Below are 14,965 nucleotides of genomic sequence, written 5' to 3'. Positions count from 1 at the left end.
CATGGAGATATAGAGAAGGCAGTTGGAAATTCTGAGCCTGGGGCTCAGGAAAGAGATCCACTGAGGGATACAGATTTATGATCATCAGCAAATAGGTTGTAATCAAGCTGCGTGGATCAGCCTGATCAAGGAGACTATAAAACAGAGGTCATTAGTCTGATGTGGTTCAGGGGCATCTATAAATCCATGGAACTTGGATGTAAAATTTTGTGTATATGTGTGTCTGTATTACTGCGGTAGAGATCTGCAGGTTTCACTGGATTCTCAAATAGGTCTGTATACCGAAAAAGATTAAAAACCTGTGGGGTAAGGAGACGGCTAATACAGATGCAACCTAAAGGGCACTATTTACTGAAATACGCTACAATTAAGAGTCCATGGTGGGAAAGAGTATGAAATGAGCCAGCATTTCATTCCCAGTTTACCATCTGAGTCATGGTAACCATGAAGCACATGATTTTCTACTCACAACTGGGCAACGTGTCCCCAGAATATGCTGACTTAGACACCACTAGTTCTAGACTACCCAGAATTGTACTTAAAAATGAGCACTTATAAGCCTGGAGTTTGGGGTTCTATATTCCTAGTCAAAAATGACTTTATACCCACTCGCACACCATAAATAAAGGGTGCAAGCTCCTCAGGCACCTTCTTTCTCTGGAGCCTATCTCATGTCACAGCTCACAATCAAAGGTCACTTTTTAAGCATCACGTTATGAAACTTCATGATCATCAATGTTCTGTATTTTACCATCTGAGTTTTTACAAGTAAAAAGCTATGAAAACACTTAGGATTTGGATTGCAAGAAGGGCTATGAAATCCAGCCACACAAAATAAGAATTATCACAAAGAGCTCAAAAATGCAATTATGGTTCACACTTTCTCTTTTTTTCCTCAAAATTATTTGTCACCTTAGAGATAGACAGAGATGGGAAAGGGGAAGGTTTTTATTTCCAGTGTGCATTCTGAAACACTTTCAAACATTACAATGTGTATGAAACAAATTCTGTAGTCACACAGATTCAAGCCACAGCATTCTTCCCAAACTACCGCTCAAGCAAGCCAAGAATAACCTAGCCAGCCAATTTGAATGTAGGAAAACTATAATGTCTACTGCCTGGGAAACCTCTACGTATCATTTGTACATGCAGCTTGGTTTATAAAAACCATTTCAGTATTGTACAGAGGAGAAAGCCATGAATTACCAATTACAAAGACACAATCAAGCACTGTGATAATGGATGCTGGGCTGATATGTAATTAATTTTTAGAAGACTGTAGCTCATAAAGCTTTAACACATATAAAGCTTTTTTAAAACTTAAAAGATGGCTCATAAAAGAATATGTACATATAGGTAAAACTATGAAAGATTCAATCATATTAATCAATGAAACATATTAAAATTAGCAACAATCTAAACTAAAATGACATATTATGCTGGTTGTTCAAAAGGTTTAAAAAAATTTTATCAACATATATCAAACACCTTAAAAAATATCAAGTACTTTGACCTGGTTTAATTCCACTTCCATCAGTCTAACCTAAAAAAACAAAACAAAAACACCTTAAAATGTAGGATGCATTCACTGTAGCATAATTTGTCGAAGAGAAAACTATAAACAACAAAATAAAAATGGTAAAATGAGTTATAGAACATATACTAGGGAAACATTTTATTTGCTTAGTTATTCATTCACTCTTTCAGAAAAGTCTTAAGGTGGCTAATGTAATGATATATTGCATAACCATAAAAACGTATGTTTAAAGAGCATGTGCACAATGAGAAAATGTTCATAAATATTAAGAAGAAAGGCTTGGCTAATTATAAGGTTGTAGGGAGGGGAGATCATTGACATAAATGAGAATGCCAAAGAAAGGCAAGAAATTTTAATCATGAAATCAAATAACTGATCAGTGAACTTATGCTAACAGTTTTCTTGTTTATATTGTAGTTTTGTTACAGGGGATCTGGAAAGATCATGGGGGAGCAGGGAGGGACACTCAAGGCAATGCAAGAGCCTGCACAGGCCCCAGAGAAGGGAAGGGTCAGGAAGTGCCAGAGGCTGCGAGGCTGAAGTTACAGCTGGAGTGAGATAGATTTCCACACCCCTGGGGAAGGGTAAACAAACTAGCTAGTCTTGAGACATAGCAGGAGGAGGCTTGCACCGAGTATGCATGAGCTGGAGAGGTCACAGCAGCATGTGTACTGTGGAGTTTGTCACGGCAGTCAGGGGGAAGTCCGGACCTGCCAGACTAGCCAGGAGGTCCAAGCCTTCCTGGCCAGTGGGCCCTGGAAACCACAGTTTAGTGGTGACTCTGGGCCCCTCCCAGCATGTGGCAGCCTAGGCGGCTGGTGCTGCACTGCACAGTCTTGCTCCACCGGATGCACAGCCACAATGGCTAACCGATGGCAGGAGGGACTGTGTGCAAGCACTGGGCCAGCAGCGGGTAGGTGCAGAGGAAAGGATAGTGTGCAGCAAACAGGTCACCAGGGTGCACAGACTCCAAAAGATGCCTGAAGCTGGACTGCAACCAGGAACCAGATGAGCCACCTGGATGGTTGTGCTATAGTCACTTGCATTTCCCAAGGGTCTCTATTTTAAATGGAAGAAGGAATTCCAGGTTCAGCTTCGAACTAATCTGTTAAAAGTTGGGAGGGTTATTTTTCTTTGGGTATTTTAGAGGGAATGGGCTCTGAGGCAGAACCTACCATTCTTTCAAAACTAGGTAGTCTTTGAATAAATGACCCCTCTCCTTTTTCACCAAACCTCTGCCTCCAGAGTTTAGCTCCTCAATTCCTAGGAATTTCCTAAGTGATGAGAGGAATAATGGTATCTCTTGTTAGTGAGGTGACTTTTGGACACAACCAAAGGATATGGGCTGGGTGCCTCTGGGATCCAACCATGTGGTCTGAGGTTTCGAACTTTCAGTCCCACTCTAATTTCCAAGGAGGGGAGAGGGCTTGAGATCAAATCGATTAGCAGTGGCCAAAGACTTAGTCAATCATGACTATGTAATGAAGCCTCCCTAAAAACACAAAAGGACAGCTCTTAGGCCTTTTTTGGAGAGCTTCCACCAAGGGGAACCACAGAACACTACCATGTGCTGGACCTCAGCTCCACGAGGATAGAAACTGCTGTATGCGGGACCCGGCCCTATGTACCTCTTCTTCCGGCTATTCATTCCTATCCTTTAATGTCCTTAGTAGCAAATCCATAATATAAGTGAGTAAGCTTTCTTGAGTTTTGTGAGTTTCACTCTAACAAATTAATCAAACCTGGGGGTGGGGGTGGTCATGGGAACCTCTGATTTGTAGTTGTTCGGAACAACCTGGGCTTGCAACTGGTATCTAAAGTGGAGGGTGGTCGTTTGGCAAGGAGCCCTTTCCCTGTGGATTCTGATTCTCTCTCTGGATAGATGGTGCCAGAATTGAGTTGCATTTTTGGACACCCTTTTGGCATCAGAGAATTGGCTGGTGGTGTGGGGAAGCTTCCACACACAAGTTGGAATTTTCTCTGAGAACCCTTTATATGAATTTTACAATTTTTCAAAAGAATAAATGCATTTAGGTCTGATTTGAAGTAGATTCAACTGGTAAGGTTGAAATATATTCAGATTGGCTCTTTGAGTTTTCAGCTTTTCTGAAATAATATTTCATAAATATGTGAGTATAACTTATTAAAAAGAAAAGCTATAATTATACTTTAATAGCAACTTTTTCTCAGTCAGAGGGTAATTTATTGTACCTGTTTAATAATTCTAATGTAGGCAATGTCTAGTTTTCAAGTATTAAGAAATCATTCTTAATCTAAACAAAGACTTAAATGTAAAGGAGTCATTAGAGTAAAACAAAAACTAGAAGCAAGTGAGGTTGCTAGTAATTCTGGCATTTAAGCAAATTTGTGGTAAATCAGCTATGAGGTAAAAATCTCCCCAACAATAAGCACTATTCCTAGAAATTGTGCAAAATATATTTAAAAAATGGTCCCCATAGTTCCTAGGAAGAGCCACAATTTTCCTTAAAATGCAGTGGAAGACATATGATGATAAAGAATTCTACAAATAGAGTTTTTCTAATTTAAAATAATTTTCTGATTGTAAAAAAGCAATAAACAAAATTTTTAAAATAAACAACAAACTTTTCAGGATCCAAATTTCATATTCAGTTTTCTCAATTCACTTTAAAAATATCACTTACCCTTCTAGTGTTTTCAAGGATTTTGGGATCAGGTTTTCCGTAGTTAGGTGGGTTGGCATATGGGTCATACCCAAGCTTGGCAAGCATGGGTGCAATCACTGCCATGTCCTGCAAAACATCTGCAGGTATTTTCCCGACCCATTTGGATAGCGCAGCCACGTTCACTGGCTTGATGACTTGGTCTGTTGATCTCTCCACTCTGAAAACAATATAGTAGGAATAAATATTTATTTAGAATACCAAAAACTAGTGTTAAAAGGCCACTGAAAATTATTTTTGATAACTTTAAAAGTTGTAAGTGTCTCAATTATAAAGCTATTGAGACAGAAGGCACTGATCAGGCTTAACACTATTTACCAGACATTTTTTAATGTTCTAAATTTGACAGTAATTATTGGCAACCTCAGATTTCTAGAAATGGGAAAAAGGGTCAGTTGATACCATCTTCACAAAATATATTAACATTTTAATTATACTGTTCAGAAAAAAATACAACTGCTTCGTAAAATAACCAGTCAACTTACTTGAAATGCGTCAAAAATAAATAAGATGGACAGATGAATGACTAGATGAACAAGTATGTGATAGAGCAAATATAGCAAAGTCTTAATTGTATAAATGTAAATTTTAATTGTATAACACAGTGGGTGTAATTTTTCCATTCTTTGTACATTTGAAATTTTCCATAATAAAATATTGAAGAAAAAACAGCTAATCATAATCCACTAAACTTGTAAAACATTCATTTGTTCTAGTTTTCTCTTGACTTCCTGAAGAACTCCATTTTCTAAGGAAGAAGTGCTGTTTATGACTTTCAATATTACAGAATAAATGTAGTCTACCTTTTAACCTAGAAATCTACTTTTAGCTTGTAGTGATTATATTCACTATATTTGACTAAGTAACTCATAAATTTAGGAAAAAAATATAACATGAAATGACATCTAAATAAAAACCAGTTCTGAATTAGTAGATTTTGGCCAAATGACTGTAAAACAAAAATGCTTAAGAGTGTTTTATATCATAATACATAAATCATTCAAACAGTATTCTAATAAAGGTAAAAATCCTTTTTCTTTAAATATGTGACTTCTCACTGCAGATTATCACTATCTGACGAAAAATCCTTCAAAGGGGCTCCCTGCCTAAAACAACAGACAAGAGAAAATGAATTTATTCTTCCCTGGGATTCTGTGAGGCCATTAGCTCCAGGTTTCCTTCCTGCCTCAAGAAGCACATTCTCTTTTCCTCTATTAAAAATGTATTCACCGGCCAAGATGGAAGCGTAGGTAGATATGTTTTGCTTCCTTACACAACCAAAAGGACAACAACAAATTTTTAAAAAAACAACCATAACAGCCAGATAATTGAACTGTGTGGAAGTCCAACAACAAAGGAGTTAAAGAAGAAACATTCATCCAGACTGGTGCACTGAGGCAAAGAAATATGGCCCAAATGAACAATCAGATCAAAGCTCCAGAAAAACAACTAAGTGACCTGGAGATAGCCAACCTATCAGAAGCACAGTTCAAAACACTAGTAATCAGGATGCTCACAGAAATGATTGAGTACAGACATAAAATAGAGGAAGAAGTGAAGGCTATGCAAAGTGAAATAAAGGAAAATATATGGGAACTAATAGTGATGGGAAGGAAACTGGGACTCAAATCAACTATTTGGAACAAAAGGAAGAAATAAACATCCAACCAGAACAGAATGAAGAAACAACAATTCAAAAAAATGAGGAGAGGCTTAGGAACCTCTCCTCATGGGACAACTTTAAACATTCCAATATCTGAATCAGGAATGCCAGAAGAAGAGGAAGAGCAAGAAATTGAAAACTTACTTGAAAAAATCATGGAGAACTTTCCCAATCTGGTGAAGGAAATAGACTTCCAGAAAGTCCAGGAAGCTCAGAGAGTCCCAGGGAAGTTGGACCCAAGGAAGCATACACCAAGGCACATCATAATTACATTACCCAAGGATTAAAGATAAGGAGAGAATCTTAGAAGCAGCAAGAGGAAAGAAGGCAGTTACCTACAAAAGAGTTCCCATAAGACTATCAGCTGATTTCTCAAAAGAAACCTTGCAGGCAAGAAGGGGCTGGAAAAAAGTATTCAAAGTCTTAAAAGGCAAGGACTTACATCCAAGATTATCCAGCAAAGCTATCATTCAGAATGGAAAGGCAGATAAAATGCTACCCAGATAAGGTCAAGTTAAAGGAGTTCATCATCACCAAGTCCTTATTATAGGAAATGTAAAAGTGACTTATCTGAGAAAAAGAAGAAGATCAAAACTCTGAACAGTAAAATGACAACAAACAACAATCAATAACTGAACCTAAAAAACAAAAACAATAACAAATTAAGCAAACAACTAAAATAGGAACAGAATCCAGAAATGGAGATCATATGGAGGGTTATCAGCAGGGAAGGGGAGCAGGGAGAATGGGGGAAAAGGTACAAGGAATAAGAAGCATAAATGGTAGGTATAAAATAGACAGGGGAAGGTTAAGAATAGTATTGGAAATGGAGAAGCCAAAGAACTTATATGTACAACCCATAGACATGAATGAAGGGAGAATGCTGGAGTGAGGCGGGGCGGGGGTGGGGGAAGGAGGATAAAGGGGAAAAGGAATGGGTAACTGTAATAGCATAATCAATAAAATAAACTTAAAAAATTTATCCAAGGTTCTAAGATGGTGGCGAGATAGGTGGAAGCAGAGTCCACTTCCCCTCAACACCAATGAAACAACTAGCTGATCTGAGGAGCAGAGCGAACAGCCAACGGTATTCCAGCATATATGAAGATCGGAGACCAAAGACAGAGGACATTGAAATATCAGATGGTGAGACAATAAAACCTGGAGTACTGAAAAGACCAGAGTTAGACCATGTTACACCCATAAACATCAGCTCAAGACCAGTGAGCACAGGAGATTAAGGAGACAGCATCACAGAATCCCATTGGCATTCTACCATAGAAGTTCATACCATAAACCCAGGGAGTCAGAATAGATCAATCTAAGAAGCAGAGGCTAACAAGAAGAGTCTCACAAACAATGGGAAGACAAAGAAACAATTCCCAAATGAAAGGAAAGGAGGAAGCCTCAGAAAGAATGCTAACTGAAAAAGAGGCAACTCAACTATCAGATACTGAGTTCAAAGCAATGGTTATCGGGAAGCTCACTGAGCTCACTGAGCTCAAAGAGAACTACCAGAAACTACAGGGAAACTACAGTGAACTCACTGAAAACTATATCAACATGAAAAAGGAAATAGAAACTATCAACAAGGGCCAAGAGGAAATGAAGAATACAATTTCTGAATTGAAGAACACAGTAGAAGGAATGAAAAGCAGACTTGATGAAGCAGAGGATCGGATCAGCGAGCTGGAGGACAAAGTAGAAAAAAACACCCAGAAAGAGCTAGAAAAGGAAAAGAGGCTCAGAAAGAATGAAGAGGTAATAAGGGAAATGCAGGACAACATGAAACGTAACAATATCCGTATAATAGGAATACCAGAAGGAGAAGAAGAAGAGCAAGGGATAGAAAACCTGTTTGAAAAAGTAATCATGGAAAATTTCCCTAATCTGATGAGAGAAAAAGTCACCCAAATCCAGGAAACACAGAGAGTCCCAAGCAAGAGGAACCCAAAGAGACCCACTGCAAGACACATCATAATTAAAATGGCAAAATTCCAAGACAAAGAGAGGATCTTAAAGGCAGCAAGGGAGAAAAAGGAAGTAACATACAAGGGAGCCCCAATAAGGTTAGCAACTGACTTCTCAATGGAAACGTTCCAAGCCAGAAGAGAATGGCACAAAATATTCCAAGTAATAAGAACCAGAGGCCTGCAACCAAGACTACTTTACCCAGCAAGGCTCTCAATCAAGATAGAAGGCCAAATAAAGAGTTTCCCAGACAAAAGAAGTCTAAAAGAATACACTTCCACCAAACCAGCTCTGCAAGAGATGCTAAAGGGACTGCTTTAAGGAAAGGAAGGAAAAGAGAAAGACAGAGGAACACGGGTAGGAAAAAATGGCAATGAATAACTACCTATCAATAATAACCTTAAACGTAAATGGATTAAATGCTCCAATCAAAAGACATAGAATAGCTGAATGGATAAGAAAACATGACCCACACATATGCTGCCTACAAGAGACCAATCTCAGGACAAAAGACTTACACAGACTGAAAGTGAAGGGCTGGAAACAAATTTTCCAAGCAAACGGACAGGGAAAAAAAGCAGGGGTAGCAATACTCATATCAGACAAAATAGACTTCCAAAGAAGGGCCATAAAGAGAGACCCAGAAGGTCACTTCATAATACTCAAAGGAAGAATCTACCAAGAAGACATAAACATTGTAAATATATATGCACCCAACATAGGAGCACCCAAATACATAAAGAAAATCTTGGAGGACTTCAAGAAAGATGTTGACAGCAACACAATTATAGTAGGGGACTTTAACACCCCACTGTCAAAAATGGACAGGTCTTCCAAACAAAATATCAAGAAGGATATTGTGTCACTTAACAATACCCTAGAGGAAATGGACTTAACTGATCTATATAGAGCTTTTCATCCCAAAGAAGCAAAATACACATACTTTTCAAGTGTACATGGAACTTTTTCAAAGATAGACCACATGATAGGTCACAAAGCAAGCCTCAACAAATTCAAGAAAATTGAAATCATATCAAGCATTTTCTCTGACCACAAAGGACTGAAACTAGAAACCAACCCCAAAGGAAAAAACCCAAAACACTCAAAATCATGGAGACTGAATGGCATGCTATTAAACAATGAATGGGTCAAGAACGAGATTAGGGAAGAAATCAAAAACTTTCTGGAAACAAACGAAAATGAACTCACAACAACCCAAAACCTATGGGACACAGCAAAGGCAGTCCTGAGAGGGAAGTTCATAGCAATACAGGCCTACCTTAAAAAGATAGAAACATTTCAAACAAACAACCTAACCCGACACCTACAAGAACTGGAGGAACAACAACAAAGACAGCCCAGAGCAAGCAGAAGGAAGGAAATAACCAAAATCAGAGTAGAGTTAAATAACATAGAGACTAAAAGCACAATTCTAAGGATCAATGAATCCAGGAGCTGGTTTTTTGAAAAGATAAACAAAATCGACAAGCCTTTAAGTAGGCTCATCAAGAAAAAAAGAGAGAGAATCCAAATAAACACAATTAGAAATGAAAGAGGAGAGATTACAACTGATACCATAGAAATACAAAGGATTGTAAGAAATTACTACGAAGAACTGTATGCCAAGAAATTTGAAAACCTAGGTGAAATGGACACATTTCTAGAAAAATATAATCTTCCAAAACTGAATGAAGAAGAAGCAGAAAACCTGAACAGACCAATAACAGCAAACGAAATTGAAGCAGTCATCAAAAAACTCCCAACACACAAAAGCCCTGGACCAGATGGTTTCACAGGAGAATTCTACAATCACAGGAGAATTCTACAAAGCATTTAAGGAAGAGCTAACCCTTATCCTTCACAGACTATTCGAAAAAATCCAAACTGATGGAAGACTTCCAAACTCTTTTTATGAAGCCAGCATCATCCTAATCCCAAAACCAGATAAAGACACAACGAAGAAAGAAAACTTCAGGCCAATATCGCTGATGAACATAGACGCTAAAATTCTCAACAAAATATTGGCAAACCGCATCCAACAATACATCAAAAAGATCATACACCATGACCAAGTGGGATTCATCCCAGGGATACAAGGATGGTACAATATTCGCAAATCAATAAACATAATACATCACATCAACAACAGCAAAGACAAAAATCACATGATCATATCAATAGATGCAGAAAAAGCATTTGATAAGATACAGCACCCATTTCTGATAAAAACACTCAGCAAAGTGGGAATAAAGGGAGCATTCCTCAACATAATAAAGGCCATATATGAGAGACCTACAGCCAACATCATACTCAATGGACAAAAACTTAGAGCTTTCCCACTAAGATCAGGAACAAGACAAGGATGCCCTCTCTCACCACTCCTATTCAACATAGTATTGGAAGTCCTAGCCACAGCAATCAGACAAGAAAAAGCAATAAAAGGCATCCAAATTGGAAAGGAGGAAATGAAACTGTCACTGTTTGCAGATGACATGATAGTGTACATGGAAAACCCTATAGACTCCACCAAAAAACTACTCGACCTAATAAATGAATTTGGCAAAACAGCTGGATACAAAGTCAATACTCAGAAATCAAAGGCATTCCTGTACACCAACAACGGAACTGCAGAAACAGAAATCAGGAAAAAAAATCCCATTTGGTATAGGAACAAGAAAAATAAAGTACCTAGGAATAAACCTAACCAAGGAGGTAAAAGACCTGTACTCAGAAAACTACACAACACTGAAGAAAGAAATTAAGGAAGACACAAACAAATGGAAGCATGTACCATGCTCATGGATTGGAAGAATTAACATCATCACAATGTCCATACTACCCAAAGCAATTTATAGATTCAATGCAATCCCTATTAGAGTACCCATGACATATTTCACAGATATAGAACAAACATTGCAGAAATTCATATGGAACCATAAACGACCTCGAATAGCAGCAGCAATTTTGAGAAAGAAGAATAAAGCAGGAGGGATCACAATACCTGATATCAAACTGTATTACAAGGCCACTGTAATCAAAACAGCCTGGTACTGGCATAAAAACAGGCACATAGACCAATGGAACAGAACAGAGAGCCCAGAAATAAACTCAAGTCTTTACAGTCAATTAATATTTGACAAAGGAGGCAGGAGCATAAAATGGAGCACAAACAGCCTCTTCAACAGATGGTGTTGGGAGATCTGGACAGCTACGTGCAAAAAAATGAAACTCGATCACCAACTTATGCCATACACGAAAATAAACTCAAGATGGATAAAAGACTTAAATATAAGTTGTAACACCATAAAAGTCCTTGAGGAAAACATTGGCAGGAAAATCTCAGACATTCCACACAGCAACATCCTCACAGACATGTCCCCTAAAGCAAGGGACATAAAGGAAAGAATAAACAAATGGGACCTCATCAAAATAAAAAGCTTCTGCATGGCTAAAGAAAACAGCGCCAAATTACAAAGAGAACCAACAGTATGGGAAAACATATTTGCTAATGATACCTCAGACAAGGGCCTGATCTCCAAAATATATAAAGAACTCACACGACTCCACTCCAGGAAGACAAACAACCCAATTAAAAAATGGGCAAAGGACTTGAACAGACACTTCTCCAAGGAAGACATACGGAGGGCCCAGAGACATATGAAAAGATGCTCAGCATCACTAGCCATCAGAGAGATGCAAATTAAAACCACAATGAGGTACCATCTCACACCAGTCAGAGTGGCCAACATAAACAAATCAACAAACAAATGTTGGAGAGGATGCGGAGAAAAGGGAACCCTAGTGCACTGTTGGTGGGAATGCAGACTGGTGAGGCCACTGTGGAAAACAGTATGGAATTTCCTCAGAAAACTAAAAATGGAACTGCCCTTTGACCCAGCAATTCCGCTGCTGGGATTATACCCTAAGAACCCTGAAACACCAATCCAAAAGAACCTATGCACCCCAATGTTCATAGCAGCACAATTTACAATAGCCAAGTACTGGAAGCAACCTAAGAGCCCATCAGCAAATGAGTGGATCCAAAAACTATGGTATATTTACACAATGGAATTCTACGCAGCAGAGAGAAAGAAGGAGCTTATACCCTTTGCAACAGCATGGATGGAACTGGAGAGCATTATGTTAAGTGAAATAATCCAGACGGTGAGGGACAAACACCATATGATCTCACCATTAACTGGAACATAATAAATAGAAGAAAAAAGGAAACAAAATATAACCAGAGACATTGAAGTTAAGAACAATCTAATAATGGGCAGGGGGGAGTGGGGAGGGGACAGTGAGGAGAGGGGATTACAGGAACTACTTTAAAGGACACATGGACCAAATCAAGTGGGAGGGTGGAGGTGGGGGAAGGAGGGGGTTTGGCTGGGGTGGGGTGGAGGGCTGGGGAGAAAAGGCACACAACTGTAATTGAATAACAATAAAAAATTTTAAAAAAATTTATCCAGGACTTAACCCACTGCTATCTTCACTCTACACATTTTCCCTAGATGGCCTCATCTCTAATAATCTTTGCTTGACTTTTTTTTTACCTGCATAAAGAACATCCCGGTTTGTCCAGGACAGGTCCAGTTTATACCTGTTGCCCCAGCTTAATTACTAATATAGCACATCTCACTCTCATAAATGTTCAAATTTGTATAATAAATTATATGGTCATTCTATTCATATACTCTATACACACCACAAAACTAAGATGGTCCAAAACTGGAAACATCATCTTCTGCTCAAAATTCACTCCTCTCTTCACATACATCTTATATTGATAAACTACACACCACCTACCCACAAGGCAAAGCCAGGATCTAGGGTGGAACAAAGAGAAACTAGGTCCAGCTCAATAGACTTTGAATAGAACCATCTCTCCTCCATTTCTACTGCTAATTTCATTCATTTCACCACCATTTCTCATCTGGATTACTACAAAAGTCTCCTAATTTCCCTGCATTTAAATAGTTGGCTTTCAGGCCCAACTACCTATCACTCCACCAGAATATAAGGAGGGTCTATGTCTGATTAATCTCACTATTACCAACACCCAGAACATGACCATAAAATAGATACTCAAAACAAGTTTATTAAATAAATAAGAGTTTTTCATAGAATAAAAAGCCTACAAAGTTAGTTTATATAAACATGCTCAAAAGAAGTCAAGAATGATACCTTCATAAGGAGATCAATTGACAAAAGATGAAATAACTAGAGAATATCCAGGCGCAAACTGCATGGTATTTACTGTGAATGCATTATGAATGTTAGAGAATGACAGCCGTGTGTGCAGAGGGAAACATCTCCAGAATTTTTAAAAAAGGTTTATAGTAACAAACAGTAACATTTTCTATTCATTCTATGTTAGGCACTTTTCATATGATATCTCATTTAATCCTTAAAACAACCTTAAGAGAAAGACGTAAGTCCCCATTTTTCAAATGTGTAAACTGAGACCCAGAGGAGGTAAGTGACTTACACGGGATCACACAGTATGGAAATAATGAAGTTAAAATTCGATCCCATGTCTGTCTGATTCCAAAGTTCCCATTTTTCCTAATTTCTCTATTGCCATCATATTGATTATCTCAACCTTTCCATTGTATGCCTCCCTGAAAACATTGGCCCTTTGCCCTCCACAGAGTGAGCAAGTTGGTTCGCCACAATGGTAAAAACATACAGATGTATGTATACACATAATACGTATTTATAGTGCTGTGCTGGTAACATTGAACGACCTGCTCTCCAGGGAAGAAAAGGCCAGGATTTGTTGCATTTACTGATGTCTGTGGTGCAAAAACTCCTAACACAGCTGATGTCAAGCTACCAACATGAAGTCACCAACTGCAGAGTTGGGAAGAGATGTGCAAAATGAGCTTTCTGCAGCTAGGGCAAGCCAGTTCCAGCAGACCACTGAACATCTACAGGGCCACAGTCTCTCACTCCAAATTCTGAAACCCAAAAGTCTCTAAAAACTAAACACATTCCTATAACTTTGTTTAGCAGCAAAACATGACTTGAACTTATAAAAATCTATGTATAGTCTTTATTTTACATGGTATAAACAATCACACTCTCAGATGAGGAGATATTAATGTGTTTGATTACAGTGTTGATCTAGAGCCAACAGAAGATATTATATAATGTGTTCTGTACCTAATATCACAAACCTTCTGAATTCTGAAACACATCTGTGTTAAGCACTGGAGTCACACCTAAGGTCTTGTATGTTATGATTGGGAAGTTGGCTTTATCTTGAAAATGTTGGGGAATGAGGAAAGGGTTTTAATTACAAGAGTGATGTGATCAGAATATCATTATCAGCATTCAATGCTAATAACTATGGGAAGAGTCCACAGAATGGGCCAACCAGATTCAGAAAAAATAGTAAAGATGTTCAATTGTACATTGGAAGAGTTGAGAAATGATTCAAGTTCCAACTAGAACAAATGAGATAGAAATAGAAGGAAGAAAATCTCCATAGATTTTTAAAAAATATTTTATTTATTTTTAGAAACAGGGGAAGGGAGGGAGAATGAGAGGGAGAGAAACATTGATTGGTTGCCTCTTGCACACCCCTAAATGGGGACCTGGCTTGCAACCCAGGCATGTACTCCAACCAGGAATCAAACCAGCAACCCTTCAGTTTGCAGGACGATGCCCAACCCACAGTTAGGGCTCCATAGATTAAAAAAGAAAGAAAGAAATTGATAATAATTAGTGACCAGTTAGACATGGGGGAAAGAAGTCTAAATGAATTCAGATTTGTTTTTTCAAAAAAATTTTATTGATTGATCTGAGAGAGATTTGTTGTTCCACTTATTTATGCACTCATTGGTTGATTCTTGTATGTTCTCTGACTGGGGACCCAACCTGCAACCTTGGCATATCAGGATGACATGCTAATAAACTGAGCTACCAGGCCAGGAACAAACAAATTTAGATTTGCCTTGAAGGACTGAGTAGATAGATGATGTTATCATTCTTACAATAGATAGTATGGGGGGAAAACATGATGTTGTTGCTTTGCATTTTTTGAGGTGTAGGGGAAAAAGAAAATGAAGTAAATTGTTAGTAGTC

At 38.2% G+C, this 14,965-nt stretch overlaps 1 protein-coding gene across 2 annotated transcripts in view; it reads right to left on the bottom strand.

The window, feature by feature from the left end:
• The window catches only part of TPST1 (tyrosylprotein sulfotransferase 1), a 109,958-nt gene that overhangs the window by 35,358 nt on the left and 59,635 nt on the right, over nt 1–14,965 (bottom strand). For both annotated transcript variants that reach the window (XM_024571635.3, XM_045204573.2), the window contains exon 3: nt 4,201–4,399. In XM_024571635.3, the coding sequence (XP_024427403.2) occupies nt 4,201–4,399 (199 nt within the window). The remainder of the gene's footprint in view (nt 1–4,200; nt 4,400–14,965) is intronic.

Source organism: Desmodus rotundus, chromosome 1 (genome assembly GCF_022682495.2).
Source record: "Desmodus rotundus isolate HL8 chromosome 1, HLdesRot8A.1, whole genome shotgun sequence".
NCBI lineage: Eukaryota > Metazoa > Chordata > Mammalia > Chiroptera > Phyllostomidae > Desmodus > Desmodus rotundus.
Note: the sequence above shows the minus strand (reverse complement) of the source record. Positions and strands in the feature narration are given on the sequence as shown.